This window comes from Tiliqua scincoides, chromosome 7 (genome assembly GCF_035046505.1).
Source record: "Tiliqua scincoides isolate rTilSci1 chromosome 7, rTilSci1.hap2, whole genome shotgun sequence".
NCBI lineage: Eukaryota > Metazoa > Chordata > Lepidosauria > Squamata > Scincidae > Tiliqua > Tiliqua scincoides.
Genome location: NC_089827.1, coordinates 51562708 through 51580708, shown reverse-complemented (window position 1 = coordinate 51580708; position 18001 = coordinate 51562708). Strand labels below are relative to the sequence as shown.

Here is an 18001-nt window from a genome sequence, read left to right as displayed (position 1 = left end):
ACTGGTAACTCTATTGGTATGGGGAAACTAGAAATTGAGGGCGCAATCCTATCCAATTTTCCAGTGCTGATGCAACCACAATACAGCCCTAAGTTAAGGGAACAAATGTCCCCTTACCTTGAGGAGACCTCTGTGACTGCCTCTCCACCACAAGATGCAGTGCTCACCCCACTGACATGGTTGCATCCTTGCTGGAAAGTTGAACAGGATTGGGCCCTGAGTCAAGCCAATCTATTTCTTCATTTTCCTTTAGCACTAGCAACACAGATGTAAAACCAACCCTACAAAGAGAAAAACAAGACCCATCAAAACACTACCATCACTTAAAAAAAACACCAAATATCAAAATCAGTGAACTCTGCAACCCTATGCATACTTTCCTGGGAGTAAGCCCCATTGACTAAAATGGGATTTACTTCTGAGTGGGCTCTCCGGCATTCCCCCAGAGGTGTCATTCATGCTTACGCAAGGGGATTGTGTAGTCCAACCCTGGGCAAACTCATTCTGAAGTTAAGCTTGCCCAGTTGGACGGAGTTGGCCAAGAGGGCTGCAGCCTGCTGGTGGCAAACACACTTGTTCCAGTGTGAGACAGCCTGGATCTCTCTGCACTCAGAGGATGCGCTGGGTTTGCTTCTCTGCCAAACAGAAGGCCCACGCCCCCTTCTGGGGCAGGAGAGCCCTTTCGCTCCCGGCCCTTGGAGGTGCAGCAGGGCACCCACACCTCCTCTGGGGTGGCAGAGGCGCATGCCAGCCAGCCAGCGCTCCCTCCTTCCCTGGCTGGCTGGCTGGCTGGCACTGGCGACAACAACAGGTGGGCAGGGCCCTGCGCAGCCTGCCTGACTCACCGCTGGCGTTCTTCCCGCAGATGAGATGCTGGTAGGGCTGCAGCAGCCCCCACAGCTCCGAGTCGTTGTTGACCGTGTGCTCCAGGGACTCCGCCGTGAACTTGGGCGCCTCGCAGGTGGTGGCGTTGCTGCTGCCGCTGCTGCTCTCCCGGTCCTTGTTGTCTGCGGCGGCTCCAGCAGCAGGCGGAGGAGGAGGAGGAGGAGGAAGAGAAGTGGCCGTGGCCGCCACGTTCGTGCCAGACCCGCTGCTGGAGCCCGGACCCCGGTGGTGGTGTGTTGGAGGAGGCGGTGGTGGAGGCGGTGGCAGCTGCTGCTGCTGGGGGTTTGGTGGCGGTGCTGGCTGTACCTGGGGGTGGTGTTGGTGGTGGTGATGGTGGTGGTGGTGGGTGCCGAGCTGCAGCACCCGGGAGTAGATCTCTCGGAAGAGGTTCTCCATGCAGGCGGTCAGGTAGATGGCCGCGTGCTCGTGGATGCGCACGGCCACCCTGCTGTCCACCATCCAGCGGTAGAACTTGCCCACCGAGAAGGTGAGCCCGCAGCGCGCAGACTTGCCCCGGCTGAAGCGGTCGTCCCCGCTGCTGCTCATGTTGTAGAGGGACAGGGCGCCCAGGGCGGCAGCCGTGCAGCTGGCGGCCAGGCTCCAGCCCAGCACGATCTCCATGGCGCTCTGGATCTCGTACTTGGTGCACTTGGCGAAGCGCAAGCTCAGCCTCTGCGCCTCCCTGGCCAGGCGGACGAGAGCCCGGCTGGCCAGGGTGGAGAGCCTGGCCAGGGCATCCTTGGGAGGGGGGCTGCCGCCCCCGCCGCCCCCACTGCTGAGGGTGGCGGAGCTGGCCGCGCTGCTGGCGCTGCCCACCAGCCCCCTGGCCTCCTTGCGCTGCAGCAGGAGCAGAGCCTCCACCTCGCCGAAGCTCCAGGGGACCTCCTCAAGGTCAGGCAGCAGCCTGGAGCAGTGCTGCCCGAAGCAGTCCAGCACCTCGGAGTCTTCCACTAGGACGGTGTTGACGGTGTCCAAGCTGTTGTGTCTACTGTGCATGGAGTCTGCTAGATGCTGCCAGCCGTTTCCTCCATAGGGCTGAGCCGTCGGGGGGGAATCGGAGCAGCACAGGGACAGGTTGGAGGACCGGAGGGAGTCTGCCGCGCCACCATAACCCGAGTCGAGAGTCAGGTCTTCCAGCGTCCTCACCACCGACTTACCTCGCCTTGCCATCGCTGCACTTCATGCTGCACCAAGCAGGAAACTTTGGGAGGGAGGGATGAAGAAAGAAAGAAAGAAAGAAAGAAAGAAAGAAGTGCAGCAGTGGGGAAAGATACTCAGGAGCTGCCTTCCTGCTCTCGCGCTCGCTCTTGCTCTCTCCCAAGCTCCTTATTTGGCACGCATACGGATCAGAGAGGCACCCCCAAAGCCTCAAGCGCAGCGAGCGAGCTCTCCAAGTCCCAAGCGCACCAGCCCTCCTCGCCTCTCTGACTCCTGCCTGCACTGCACTAACCCGCAAACCCAAAGCAGACAGCGAAAGGGGGAGAGAGAGTGGGAGGAGATATGCAAAAACACCCCCACACTAGAACCAATGGGAATGGCTCATGCTAATTTCACAGCCACCTTCTTCCTCCTCCTCCCCAGCAGCTGCAATGGCCAAGCTTCACTTTTTGGAGCATTCGTAATGGGGATCCACAGGCTGCTCTCCTCAACTCGCCTTGGGGTGTTTTAGAGGCAGGAACTGGGTGGTGATGGGGTGGTGGTTGCTTTGTCAGGCTCTTAATCCCAGGTCGGTGATTTTTGTTTTACTCTGCTGTTGGAAAGGAAGAAAAAGAAGTGCCCGCCGCAGGATAAATTTAGCTGATCCAAAATAGGCTGGACACACTTCAAGGAATGAATGGGGCAGTGATTGTCGTCGCAAAGACAAGCCTAAAAAAAAAAAAAATTCCAGGCAGGCTTGCGAGTTTGTGGAGCAGGTAGTAAAAATTAGAAACCCAGAGGCTGCAGCAGCTGCAGATTCTTGCAAGACTCTTCCTCCCCCCCCCCCCACTGGTTTCCAGTTCTGATAGAGCAACAAGCCAGCAAGCAGACCCAGAGGGGGGAGCGCTTGCATCTCCTCTGCAGGTGAGGAGCTTTTGCGCCCCTTATTTAATGGCTTATACACTGTACGTAGAAGAATCGGATAGAGCTGGCTGGCAGGTGAGCTCCCGCATCGATCCATGGGAAGGAGTGAGCCCAGATGGCGCAGGAGCACGTATCTGAAAACAAGGAGGGTGGAATGTGTTCAGAGATTCTGGTACGCAACACTAACTGAACCGGAGGTGGTGTTATTATTATGACTGCCACCGAAAAGAATAGTATGGGTGCTCACTGGGGCTGTACTCAGACACTGGGCACTGGGAGCAGGGCCAGCTTTTGTGGTAAGTAAACCAAGTGACCATTTAGGGTACAGGGCTTGGGGGGGGCCGCATCGAGCATTTCAGTTACTCTTAAAAAGCTTCCATACAAAACATACGTGTGGTTTATGTTTTCCCACATGTAGCATGAATAAGGAGAGATGTACAGAATCCTGGTGTGCAACTTTATCATGATGTGTGCAGATTGTGCATCAAAGTCATGAAATGCAATAAGAAAAGAAAGTAGTGAAAAAAACCAATGGAGGGAGCCCTGAAGGCACTCTTCACCTGGGGCACCATTTGGTCGTGCTTTTGGAGACCAGTGGGCACCCCTATTTGACTTCACACTATTCAGCTCTGGGTTAAAAAAGGCTCACATGGGAAATATACTAAATAGAATGACACAAAATGCACTGGAAATCCTGATGTTTCACACATTTCTCTCAGCCTTCTCAATGCATTTCTGCTGTCAAACAGAAGGAGAATATTCAGCATTTGGGGATAGTCACTGTACAAGCAACCAATCAGTCGGTTTAATTGTGTATTCCAATGACCAGTGGCGTAGCTAAGGAGGTGCAGGGGGTAGCAGTTGCACCGGGGGGGTGCAACAAGGTGAGCTTGACACAAGTGACCAAAATTGTGAAAATCTTGGTATGTATGAATAATACCATCATGTTATATATCATTGGAAAGGTAATTTAATGCAGAAAGCAGTGAAACAAACTGCACTGGAATATCTGTATTCTGCCAAAAGTTATGGCCAATTAACCAGAAAATGAAAACACAACCGCCTTATGGAACAAAAAGTGGATTTGCTTAACTCAAAACTGACCTATGAATCTGATTGTTCTGAAAGCCAATGACATGTTATTATGTTATTGACATGTAGCAATGACATATTATCATGAACCATGGTTCAAGTGTCTTGAACCAATCAGGGGCACACTTTTTATTTACTTAATTAAATTTGATTTTGTTTGGGGGAGGCTATAAATCTTCCTTGACCCCAGGTAGCAGATAGATGCCTTAGCTATGCCACTAACAGGGGGAGGCAGCAGAGCAAGTGGGTGGCAAACTGCTGGGGGGAGGAGGTGGGTTCCTCCCAATTTTTCACTTTTTTAAAAGCCTGGGCATGATGTCACTTCCGGTTGTGACATCACTTCCAGGGCAACATTTTGAGCTTGGCACCGGGCTACACAATCATTAGCTACGCCACTGCCAATGACCATTCTTATATTCATTGTATTCTGATGACCACCTGGACCAATGTATTCCAATAACCATGCAGTGTCATTTTTTTTTACAACACCCCACAAATGGTAGACTAGTTTACTTATACACAAATAGATCAATTAATAGAGTGACTTCAGCTTGCCTTTTAAATCGCCCTATGCATTCTGAGGCAAGTTTGCAACAAGGCCATGCCTCCCTCACCATAGCAGGCAGGCAAACAAACACCAGGAAGTGGGTTTTGGCAATTCTTCAAAACCACGTTCACCCACCCATCACTGACCCTTTCCGTTGTACCTTTCCTGGGATATGCTGCAGAACATGAAAAACTTGCAGTGAGTGATAGGCTTTAGAAAAATGACTTTGAAGAGTTTCTGACCATAACATTGCAATTAAATGGACATGAGGGAAATTTTTTATATATATTTATATATTTCCATTTTTCATATATATATATATATATATATATATATATATATATATGGCCATGAGTGCAGACCACAAAAGGGGGGAGGTGGATGAAGGAAACTATAAGGGCCAAGACTCTGTTTCCTGTTGCCATTAAACCTCCCCCTTCTTCTGTTTCTTTCTGGACTATAAGTAAAATAAGACAAGCGTCACCCTGTCTCTAGCCTCTTCTGCTGCAACATGCCCTACCCATACCTTTTGTTGTTACCTAGGTGACTTTCGATCCCTGGTAAATTCTGTGATGGGTAAAGCTTACTTGCGCTCATAAGACTACTCAGGGTCTTTTCCAGTATAGAGCCTCTTGAATACTCAGAGCCCAATCCTGGGCTCGGTGCTGTGGCTTTGTGCTGCTGTGCATTATCACAAACGTGATGTAAGGCACGTCTGTGAGCCTCACCGCCGGGCTACTGCCCGTGTTAACCCAGCGCCGGCTGCTGCTGGGCTAGCGCCGGGCTTACAGACCGCGGAGCTGCAGCATGGTAAGTGGGGGCGGGGAGGAGACATTCTGGGGAGGGAGAGGGGGAGGCCGGGGGGTGGAGAGAGGGCGGGAGGAGGCATGACGGGAGAGGGAACAGGGAGGCAGGAGGCGGGTTCGGTGGAGCTCTGCTCCACTGGATCCTGTCTGTTTGTGCAGGGCTTGGCGCACTACACGAATGGCTTTACTTTATCACCGACCTTGTGGTTGGTGGTAAAGTGAGTAGCCCCATTGCAGAAAGTCCCCTTCTCCCGAGGTGCCACCTGCGATAGCCCAAGGCATGCAGGATCCAGCAGCAGCTGTTTTCGGTGCCGCCAAGGCTGGGTGCCCCGGGCAGCTCAGGACTGGGCTGTCAGCTGTGATCACTGAACATGAAATGTCTTACCATTTTTTAAAAAATACTGTATTCGGTTCATAAATTCATAACAAAATGGATGCTACCTCTGTCACACTGAAACAAGTGGAATTAGTGGAAAGGGTCAGGAGGACTCCAACAATAATTTGTGTTGCTTGGGGATTTTTTTTTAATTTTTACTTTATTTTTAAGATCAAAGTAACAAAAAAGAGGTAGAATACAGGGATAGAAACATTCAAGGAAAATATTTCCTGATAAACAATCCTAAGGAACATGTTTTCAACATTTGTATTCATCATTAAGTCAATAATACCTCTTATAACACTGCTTTTTATAATGTTGTCTAGTTATAGCACTCTTCATTGTAGGTGTAACTGTTTATTATAAAAGAGTAAAAGGTCAAAATCCATAAACCATTCAAAAGTCTGGTACAGAAAATTACAGCTGTGCTTTCAGCCAACCGAAGCTGTGTGGCTAGTGTTGTACCAATGAGAGTGGTGTGTTCTGGCTAGCACAGGGCAAACCACTTGCTCCCAGGAAATGCTTCACACATGAAACAGTAAAACAAGGCAACCTAACCTAGATACCTTCTTCAAGAAGTAGCCTGTAGTTCTCAAGGATGAGTCACAACCAGGGATGTGTGGTGAGGGAGTGACAGGTGAGGCAGAACCACCCTATTGTAGTCTATAGAAAATAGCTGCAGCCTCCTCTGTGACTGCACATACACTCTGCCTATTTTCAGACTCTGCATGGGGTCTAATTTCTGCTGCTGCAGTTTTCTGTATGGTAGGGTGCTTCTTTCTGCCTAACCTGCTATCCCCACACCACATGTCCCTAGTCAAAACCCAGTTCATCCTCCTGGGAAGAGCTCCTCCTGTCATCTTCCATAACTGCTGTGTAGGAGAAGTGACACTAGCAGTGGCCAATTACTCAGAGAACAGCACTGTGAACACATCTACATTAGAACAGTGTTATAATTACCTCCTGTAGTGCTCTTTCACACAGTGCTTTATTTTCCAGGAATACATCCACAGTTCCACAGGAGGTAGTATTGATATAATTCATCTATACCAGACACTCCAAGCTGTATTAGCAGAAGATGAATGCAACTAATCTAAATAGTATTAGTTTCCTAAAGTTTATTTTGATCAGTGCTAGAAAGAATATAGTCAAGCATTTCAAATGACAAACACAGCCAGTCAGCAAACAGACTCAGTGGGAGCATCTAGGAAGCACATCTGGAGGAACATTACACTACTGTCAAATTGTTTCTTATGTATCATAATTTGGTCAGAACTATGGAAAACAGAGGATAGAGACCACTGCAGTAAAACGGGGGAATAAATGCAGCTAGAGACAACTCCCTTCTCCCACCAAAACAACAAAATCTGAAAGAGGTTGGTATAACCTGTACTATGGAAGAAGCACAAGACACTGGCTGAAGGCCCCTCCCATAGAGGGCATGTCTGAGCTGGCTATTCCTGATCCACTGGCAGTGTTCAACGCACTTTTCGAGTTGTGCTTCCAGAGGTATCTGGTAGGCAGGAAAGCTGTGAGCTGGCATAAGGCCCATGGCAAATGCCTTACTGCTTCCCCCCATTCATAGAATGTACAGGAATGTACTATCTCCAGAATGTACTGGGGTAATAGAAGTACACTAAAAGTAGATTAAAACTGTAGTGGAAATGCAGCCCTGGATAGGCTGAATTGAGGTGCCCAAATTTCTTTTGTAATAAAATTGTTTTATACTTTATAGTTTGTTTTGTCATGGCCCAGGCCCCCTAGTAGCCCAAGCGACAGGGATTTTACCCTCCTGCCCCCACCCCAGGTCTCTAGAAGATCATACAGAAAGTTGAACTAGATGGTGTCCTGGTCTGATCCAGGAGGGATCTTCTTATGTTTATTCTGTCCACCTTATTCTTAATACTATTTTGTCTTCTTATTCTTAATATTGCATCATGCAATTGTGTTGTACAATGCTACAACATTATTTCTGGCAAAAGAAGCTGCTGCCTGTGTGGTAGCATTGCTCTGCACTGCTGTGACGACATGACATCTTCTGTCAGGGCATCCACACTATTGATACAGAATCCGTTTTTTACTCACGCACTAGTTCAGACTAGACTGTTGTAATTCTTTCTACATGCCGCTGACTTTAAAGACTGATTGGAAACATCAGTTGATGAGAAATGCAGCTATCAGATGCTAGTAGGAGCATGATGATCTGCACATATTACAGTAATTTTACAATGATTAGACTGATAGTGGACCCCGCCACCACACAGGAGGAGGAGGAGGAGGAGGAGGAAGAAGAAGAAGAAGAAGAACGGGTTTTTAATTCAATTTAAAATTCTAGCACTAAACAGTAAAGTCCTAAATGGTCTGAGACCAGGTTATTTTGAGGGCTGCCTATGTCTATTGGAATCTACCCTAAGATCAGCTTCACAGGCTCTGCTCTATGACCCAATTGGCTCCAACTGGCTGGTACCAGAGACAGGGGCATTTCAGTGATGGCTCCAGAGTTGTGGAATTCTCTCCCTTGGGAGACACACAAAGCCATCTCTTTTCCCATTTCAAAATGGGCTTTGAAAATTTCTGTCTCATAAGGCATCTTATGATTAATTTCTCATTTTAAAGTCAGCCAAAGTGAAATCGGATTAAACTGGATTGTTACGCTAAACTTTTCTTAGAGGGACAAGTGGCGTTCAGTCACTCAAAATTGAGCAATAACAGGTCTTAGATGTCCAGGGCTTCACGTGTGCTACACTGACACACACAAGGCACTTGTCACGGCTTTGCAAACCTCCCGCTGCCCAGCAGGGAGACCATGCAAAAACCTCCCTCCACTCTGACACTCTTCCTGGTATTTTGAGGTTTATTACAGCCTCAAAACCCACAAGTAAGTGGCAGTGGTGTCACTGTGTGATGCGTTTTGCATCATCACCTCTTCTTTCCCAGTTTCCAGGGCATCACAAACTGGGTAAGTCTGGGAAGTGCTGAGATGGGGTATAAACACCTAAAATAAATACCTCTCCTAAACACTTGTTAGGTGGCAAAATGGATTGTATGATTAAGCCACAAGTCTGACAAACAGGCCACAGAAGTGCAGTGGAAGTTAGATTTGGGTTTGTAGCAATAGATACAAGGAAAACAAAGCAAGAACAAGGCAGCCTGTGAGCACAGAAAATAATTTGATGCATTAACTGGCTGATCAGAGCTATAGCAGATCAGCTTCTTGTTTGCTGTCACTGTCTTTTATAACCCTGGGCTGGGATCCAAAAGAAGTATGCACATATGTTTCAGAAGCATACCCAGTATCTTTTCCAGAGTTTTCTTTTGAGAATATGCCATTTTCCCCCATCCCCAATTTGCCCTGGTAAATCAAGAAGCAGTTTGGGGATTAAGCCTAAGAGTTTTGTTTACCAAGGAGGAAATGGGCTGGAGAGAGAGGGTGTACATGTAAGTAGTAGATTTCTCCCCTTTGGAAGCCCTGTGAGAATCCCAAATCCCACCCCACCCCTACATACCAGTAGCAAACTATTTAGAGTATGGGAATGGATTGTGGTTTATCCACTTTACACAGCTGGTGACTTAAATGGAGTTTCATGTACTTTAAGAAACACGATCTACCAATCTGCCAATTCCAATTCTTATAACTTAAATGAATAATGTAACCTGATGAATACGTCCACAGATGCCTAGAGGCTTAGTATGAGGAGAGCACTAGAGTGGCAGAGTGTGTTTGAGTGAGGGGAGGGGATCTACTTTCTCCTTTGCAACACTATGGCTCCAAAACGGTTGGCACTTGAAACAAAACCCTCAAACTGCATTTCAGTGCTAGTGTTTTAATAAAACCTTCTGATAAAAGTGGAGTGAGCTCACTGTCAGAGTCACAGTACTCAAATGCAGAGGAATGGGTTTACTATCAGAACTGATTGTAGTCAAATATATATTTTTAAAACCTTCAATTTTAAGATGACATTTAAGGTGCTTCCAATTTTCACTCATGCATGGAAATGGGGAACAGTACTGAGCTGAGCCTTAACTCCATATACACAGTACTGTGATATGAGACTACCGGGATATTTACCACAGTGACATTGCATTGCACCTTGTAAAGCGACAGGACCATTGCACCCTGGACAATGGTGTCCCGGAATTGGACATTTGCATCCTGATATATGGGTATTTATATTAGATATACCTTTTAGTTTTTAAAATAAAAAGGCATGGTTTAGGGTTGGGATATGTAAAATGGGGTTTGTTGCCCAGTTATAGTGAGATGCAAATGACCAGGACACAAAAAAGAAAAACCAGATTTGAATGTGATGCCAATGATGCCAATGACGGATGCATTTGACCAGGACACAATTGTCCAGGATGCAAATACCCTAGTACTGAGTGACCCACCACCAGCGAAGCAACTACATTTTGGCCCAATCCTATCCTTGCCTTGTGCTGGCAAAGTGCGCGCACCACTGGCATGCACTGTAGCAAAAGCGCTGTAAAACACTTTGCAACAATATGCCTTCTAGTAGTGCCGGCAGGAAGGCCAGAGCCTTCCCAATGGTGCCACACAGGGATGCTGCCGGAATAGGTAAGTCCAGCGCAGGGGTGGAACAGGGCAGGGAATGGCAGTCATGGGGTGGGTGGGTGGGTGGGTGGATTGGAGCCAGGAGGAAGATGGGATCAGCAATGCTGGTGGCTGCAGTATCCTAAACCCCTCGGTGGGTGTGACCCACCAACACAGATCGTCATGGCTATATAGCTAGTACAGGTCCAAGTTGACCTGTTGAGGCTGCTGGAGCTTACCCCAGGACAAATGTTCCCTTACCCCTGAAATCCCCAGCAGTCAAAATCCCCCCATGGGATGCAGTGCAGCTGCAGCAGATGCTGGTGCCACTGAATTGGCATGGGGGACAATTAGGAATGGGCTGTCAGTGGCAAAGAGAACCTTTAATCTTCACGAGACTCTTGAAGTCAATTGTAGCTATCAGCCTTATGCTACAAGGAGGGTTAGTGTGTCCGATACTCCACTTACTGTCTTTAAGCTGGCAATATAACTGGAACTGTGAGGTAGTAAGGGTATTAAACAGGCCTGAAACTAATCACACTGATCAGGAGCAGCACAGATTGCACAGAAGAGTGAACTGCACCACGAGAAGGCAGACACTATACATAGATGTCACTAGGGAGAGTTAAGAGGTCATATATGGTTGCACTACAGATCAGGGATGCTGTCCCATCCAAATATTCCAACTCCATTTGCCTGCTTTTGGGCTAATTAACATCCTCCTTTTCCAAGAACAACAGCTGTGTTGTGCAAAGAAATGAACACAACTCCTTATCAGTTTGAGCAATTAACAAGAATTTATTGCTACAAACACATACACTCCCTGCACTTCCTCTTGTCCAGAGGCTTTCCCTCCCCAAAACTCCACTTAACTCAGTGGGTAAAGGTCCAAAGCCTCCAGTCCAAGTCCAATCCAGTCTCCAAAGCACAGTCCAGTCTTCCCTGTAGCAGAGTCCCTCCTCTGGTTCTCTTCAGCAGAATGTCTCCTTCAGCAGGGTCCTGGCAGTTCCCTTCTCCCATAGGTCTGGGGTCCTGTAGGTCTGGGGTCAGGGTAGCTCTTGGTCAGGTAGCATCTTGAGTCAGGATCAGGGTCCCGTTGGGCTTTGCACTTTCTGAAGCTGCCTTTTATTCCTGTATGTCCCATTATCCAAATGCAGCTCAGCTGTGAGCTACCTCGTTAGCTCATTCAAAGTCCCATCAAGGCCAAATGAAGCTCAGGTGTCCATCCAGGTCTCCATTGGCCTTGATTGATTACAGCTGTGGAGCCAGCCCTGCCCTTCCCAGAGCTGTCAACCAGCTGTCAAAACATGGGAATTCCTGTCAACACCACATCACCCACCTGATGATCTTCTGATCTTCCATTACAGATGCACAACTCAAAAGAGCCCAAACTTTGGGCCACAATGCTTATGGGCTGCATTTCTTCCCTCAAGCATCATTCTGGGGATCACAAGCTGAGTTTAATGCAGAATTCTTGGGGAGAAATTGTTTCTCTGAGAGAGAGAAAAAATAAAAGCTTCAGAATCAGGTGAGGAGCTCTAAATCTGTCAGATGAAATCAAATCCCACCTGTACTTTACCAATCCATGGCAAGGATGACACATTAACAGACTTTTGCTGCAAAGGTGTTTGCTAGAATAACTGAGGTGAGTTAGTCTGCAATGTGCTAGACGTTGGCCAGAAAGACTCAGGTTCAAAACCCAACTCAGCCATGAAGCTCAATAGGCTCTCAGCCGAATCTAAGTCACAGGGTTACTGGGTTAGTGTAACCCACACTCATGTAAGAACATAAGAAGAGCCCTGCTGGATCAGGCCAAGGGCCCATCTGGTCCAGCTTCTTGTATCTCACCGTGACCCACCCGATGCCTCTGGAAGCACTCAAGACACCTGTATCCTGTTGCCACTCCCTTGCACTGGGCATTCAGAGATAGGCTACCTCTAAAACTCTGAGGATGCCTACTGTCATCATGACTTGCAACCTGTGACTGACTTTTCCTCCATAAATTTGTCCAATGCCCTTTTAAAGGCATCAAGGTAAGGTGCCATGAAAACTTTCTGTTTACATCTTGCACAATTCTGCTAGCAATTAAAAACAGACATATTACAACAGAAAGAAGAACCCACATAATACAAACCCAGTTCCCCACTTGGGAGTAGTGAACCCATTGAACAAACTTGTTGGCATCCTTCAGTCTTGGAAGACTATGGTATCGCGCTCTGAATAGTGTTCTGGAATGGAGTGTCCTCTCCAGTGCGCGAAGCCTGGGTAAGGTAGATATGGAGGATAGACTGTTATCCATGCAGCAAATCCCCCCTCTCCACATCGCTGAAATGGTCCAATGGAAAGGCAGAAGCCAATACAGTTGGTTCCAGTGACATCGCAGGAGTTGCCAGAACGTGACTGTGTTCAGCCATGAACTGCCTCAGGGACTCCAGCTCTGGATTTTGCCTCGAGGTTGACTCCTGAAGCCTTTTCCATAACTGGATGTAGCCACAAGGCGGTGGAGGTTTGGGATCAGAGTTTTCCTTCTCTCAGATGAGCTGCCTTCCCAGTCTGACAAGCCTCATCTACCCAGTGGCTGTTTAGTCGCCTCTTACGACAAGTACAGCCAAACGGAGGGCCTATTCTTATCCCCAGCTCCCAGGGGATAACTAGTCCCATCACATTCACAAACTAGTCCCATCACATTCACATCAAAGGAATAAAGATCAGGCAGAACCACAATACTAATCATCCCCCCCCCCCAGGTTTTTTCTCATAGATGCTTCTTCATTAGTATGCATAACTTCCATTTTTTCAATATAGACTCTTGAGCAAATTGGTGAAGCCACAACCCCACAGCTGGAATTCATAGAGTGCTGTAATGCTATAGTGTATTGCACAGGAGCGATGCACAATGGGTTCCACAATATTCCATAAATGCCCCTGAATATTTCACAGGCACATGGCCGGCACCAGGGGATACAAAAATCTAGGTACAGCCTTAAAGAGGGCTCATCTTTAGACTCTATTCAGCATAACACATGTCCACCACTGCCATTTTTTCTCCCATTTAATGGGAGAAAGCACTGTGTCAGGTTCAGCAGACTTGATCCTGGCCTTTTTCCTTTCCTGAAGTGCCTCTATACCTTTTCTCTGGAATTGCTATCTTTGGTTCACCTTCCCTTTTTTTCCAGGGCATCTAAATGATATTTCCAAATCCTTGATATCTAGTATTTTCTGGATTCCCTTCCCATATTCTTACTGGCCTGATTGAAGGATGTTTTTTCATAATAAAATTCAACTGCAGCTCCAGTCTGTCAGTGTGAACAAAGCACTACACTAAGGCTTTTTCTTGCCTTTAAATTAGACATGTCCTCTTTGCAGCTTTGGTCTGTTCCATTGTTTTCTGTTCATCCTGGCAAATGGGTTAGTGAGCAGTTGATCGAATAGTCTGCCTGTGACTTGCCCCATGTCAGTTTCTATTCCAAGGGTGGGTAATCTTTGTTTAGTGATTTCCTCTTGATATTTTTCTTTACTTTTTAAATTGGCAAGATAGAATTTTTTTCCATGAAAAGAAAAAAAGAGAGAGGAAATAAGTGGAAGACACATGCCATCCAATAGAAACTGATACAGTGCAAGTGTCATAAAAAGGCTATTATGGGGCAATAACTCACTAGCAGAGTTCAGGCAAATCAGGCACTAGCCCTGAGGATCCAGCCATCCAACCCCTGAAGTCCCCCCCCCCCAGTGCAGCAGGCAGAATCCTCTCCACCCACAATTGGGTTTCCTTGGCAGCCCCTGATTCTCTGAGAAAGCCCATTCACAGAGGGTGGAAGATGACACTGAGCATCCAGACATGGCTCCTCTCAATCTCAATGATGAGAAAGGAAAAGGGAAGAACAGTCAGAGATTACTCCCTCCAGGTGGTGGAGATCGTATCCAGGTGGTGCAGAATCCAACCACTCCAGGGGGCAGTGTAAATACACATGCACGTATGAGCAAGATGGGGAGGTCCTGCCAGAGGCTGGTGTCAGCACTGCTTAGTAATCCCTTAGCTCCCTTTTATTAGAAGCAATAAAATTGACTGAACTTGCAAACCACACAGTTTTATTTCAAATTGCGAGGACCTTTGCTTGAACAGTGTTTGTGAGTGGACGTCTTAACCCCCAGGGAAGAGCATTATAACACTATATTTAAAAGGTGTAGAATCACAATTTTAATTCAATTTCCAGCTTATTGCCCAAAAGGAATGCCTCAGGAGTGCTAAACAACTCTAGTGAGAGGTGCATGGAAAATGAAGGTACTGAAGTCTACACAGCTGTATGCTCCACTGTAGCAGAGGCAGGACCAGTGATTTTAGTAAGAGACAGGATGGCTGCTGTTTGCCTGCTGCCTGAGGCAGCCCAATTTCATTGCCCCTCTGTGCTATTTGGATGCATGCTACTGCATGTACACACACACACACACACACACACACACACACACACACAGAGTGACATAGCTAAGGGGGCGAAGGGGGTAACAGTCACACTGGGCAACAAGCTTTAGGGGGCAACAAGGTGAGCTTGACACCAGTGGCCAAAATTGTGAAAATCTTGGTATGTACAAATAATACCATCATGTTATATATAATTGGAAAGGTAATTTAATGCAGAATGCAATGAAACAAACCACATTAGAATATCTGTATTCTATCAAAAGTTATGGTCAATTAACCAGAAAATGAAAATTCAAATGCCTTAAGGAATAAAAAGTGGATTTCTTTAACCCAAAACTGACTTATGAGACTGATTGTTCTGAGAGCCAATGAGATGTTATTATACAGCATGGAACCAATAAGGTGTTAATATGGAGGAGGCAGGTTTTCCCCCAATTCGCACTTTTTAAGAAGCCCGGGTGTGATGTCACTTCCGGTTGTGACATCACTTCTGGGGCATCATTTTGAGCTCTGCACTGGGCTACACATTCATTAGTTATGCTACTGCATGCGCGCGCATGCGCGCACACGCACGCACACGCACGCACACACACCATAGTACCATGCCCCCCCTTACCTCTCCTCCCTTTGGCTTGTATTTGAAACTGATCAGCATGATAGGGGTGGAATCATGGAAAAGATCCTCCCTCAGCCAGGTTATCTTGAACAGACAATAAAGGGAGAAGATGTAAGAAGTGGGCATGTTTCCAATGATGCTCCTGGCAGGAATGCTAACAGGAACAGGATTACAGAGACCACTACCTTCTCTTCCAGTTCTGCAGCTGTGATTCTTGGCAGAGATGTCAGAAGAGAAGGTCAGTTCAGGGCTGATGGGGGGGGGCAGTACAAATTACCAGGACCCAGCAGTTCAGAAGGCGACCTGGGGCCTGACTATGTTGCATTAGGTTTTGTCTTGTATAAAGTTTTTAGCTGGTCCACCCTTACTGGGGGCCCCACAATTATTTTTCCACAGGAGCCCAAACCTGCTCTTGGTGGCCCTCCATAAGCCCCCCCCCCCCAATCTTCTTGCTTGCTTCCTTAGTAAAAAAGGGAAAAGAGAATAGGACAGTGGCCAAGTGATGTATCTGGACAGACATGGCCAGACATGGAGACAAGGGGTAAAAGGTAACCCTTGCCAGGTCACTACTTTCCCCAACTCAAGGCTCAAAAGCAGGTGCTTTGGTCAGCCCCATGGCTGGGCTGCTCCTGGTAAGGCATCAGGAGCCCAGTGTTTGCTTCATGGCCAGGGTCAGGGCTACCCCCTAATAAGGCCAACAGAAGCAGCCATATCAAGTGGCAAGTTTGGGGGGACAGTCATCTGATGAGGGGTGCTCTGTGCCCACATCTGCTTGCTGCCCCCCTTAAGTCTGTCACCCACCAAGCCACTTTACTCAGCTCTCCAAACTCTTCTTGCTCACTGAGAGTGAGCAGGAACAGGATTGGGGTGGTGGCACTGAAGGAAGAAGAAAAAGCTTCTGCTGCCAACACCACTACCGTCATCACTGTCTCCTCTTCTCTCTCCCTGCAGCTTAGGAAAGCAGCGGGGGGGGGGGAGATGAGGGGTGAAGTGAAGTAGAGCACAACAATCCAGTGTCTGCCCTTACCTTGAACTCCAGCACCACTTCCTTCCTCTGTTCCATACTGCTTGAAATAATCAGGGGATCAAGCCTAATAAGCAAGGGATCTAATCCAGCATTTCTCAACATTTGTCCCCTGCTGTACTGCTTTGCATGGTCCACATATTAGAAGTACCATCAGAAGTAACTGTTGATGATGTCATTGCCAGTAACATCTGGGTTGGAAGACCAAATGTGACCCTACAAACACCAGTAGAAGGCTCTGGGTGGTCGGGAGGGCTTCTCGAATGCCTGAAAAACATGCTTCGGAGCTCTGCCTGCTGAGCCAAGCCTCCTACTATTGTTTGTCATGTCGCGAGTCTTGCTGCCAGGCAGAAAGTGTCCAGAGGTCCCACCAGGCACCACTTCAAGTACCACTGGTGGTACCCATACCACAGGCTGAGAACCAGTGATCTAATCCATCTAATGCTGAGATTTAATCCAATAGAGGTGTCTGTTGAAAACCCATGCAAGTGGGTAAGATCACACTTTGGACTTATTCGGGAAGACAGTATCTAAATTCCCTGTAGGATAACCAGAGATAAAAGCACAAGGCTTGTGATATAACACTTGTATAGAACACGAGCATTTTGGCCCAGCTTTGTCAAACATGGGTGAGAAGACTGGATGTTGCTTAAAAGGACCCTCTGCTTGACTCTTTAGCCCTAACTTCCTCTGCATCTGGGTCACCCTAATCCCACCTTTGTTACCACTGCTAACTATTTCTTCCTCATCCAGTGTAAGTGAAAATGAAGAAGAATGTGAATATTTGCTAGGGCCTTTGGGGGAAAAAAGATATTTTTGCCGGAGGGCTGCCTGAAGAAAAAGTGAAAGGCAGGTATCCTGGATGGATTGGAAGGAAGGTCAATTATAATTGCAGAACTGCCTTGCCACATTCTACATGCTTGAATATTCTGCCAAGGGTATATTAGTCCCAATCAATGCTACAAATCAAGCAAGTTATCATCTAGGACCTATAAAGCTGCCTTATGTGAGTCAGACCATTGGCTCATCCAACTCAACATTGTCCACTGGCTAGCAGCAACACTCCAGAGTTTCAGATAAGCGTCTTGCCCTGTCCCACCTGCAGAGGCCAGGGATTAAAACCTGTGACCCTGTGCATGCAAAGCACATGCTTTCCCACTGACCTATAGCCCCATCTCCTAAAAACTGCTCACTGAGTTGTAGTTATCTTCTTCTGATTGATAAGTAGTGCAACTGAGTTTTTGTTTTTGTTTTTTAAGCACCAAGCCATCCCATTGGAGGCATACCTGCTGAAAACCACAAATTAACTGGCTCTCTTAGGGATTTCTAATCTGATGTACCAAGGATGTAACATCATAGCTGAGAGCAGGGGAGGCAGTCAATCAGTGCTAACAATAAGCTCTTTCAGCCATGCTATTAGGCTTTTTTCTGACTGATCTTAGTTGGTGAGGATTATTAGTTTCCCTTCCTCTGGCAGTATTGTAAGTGATGCATCGGACTATGCAAATGAGGCTACTTTTGAATATCCATCTAAGAAGATAATGGGCAGTAAGCCTGCAACCTTTGCAAAGAAATAAAATAATTTAGTAAAGCTAACACTCCATCCAGCTTATGTTCAAAAC

The 18001-nt window shown here is 47.2% G+C and overlaps 1 protein-coding gene across 3 annotated transcripts in view; it reads right to left on the bottom strand.

The window, feature by feature from the left end:
- Positions 1-2055, bottom strand: part of ABTB3 (ankyrin repeat and BTB domain containing 3) — a 234082-nt gene extending 232027 nt beyond the window's left edge. For 2 of the 3 annotated variants that reach the window (XM_066633516.1, XM_066633517.1), the window contains exons 1-2: positions 1706-2055; positions 846-1657 (exon numbers count right to left, since the gene is read on the bottom strand). In XM_066633516.1, coding sequence (XP_066489613.1) covers positions 846-1657; positions 1706-2055 — 1162 coding nt within the window. Of the gene's footprint in view, positions 1-845 lie in introns of all 3 variants that reach the window. The other variant, XM_066633515.1, reaches the window with a different exon arrangement.
- Positions 2056-18001: the final 15946 nt, after the last annotated feature.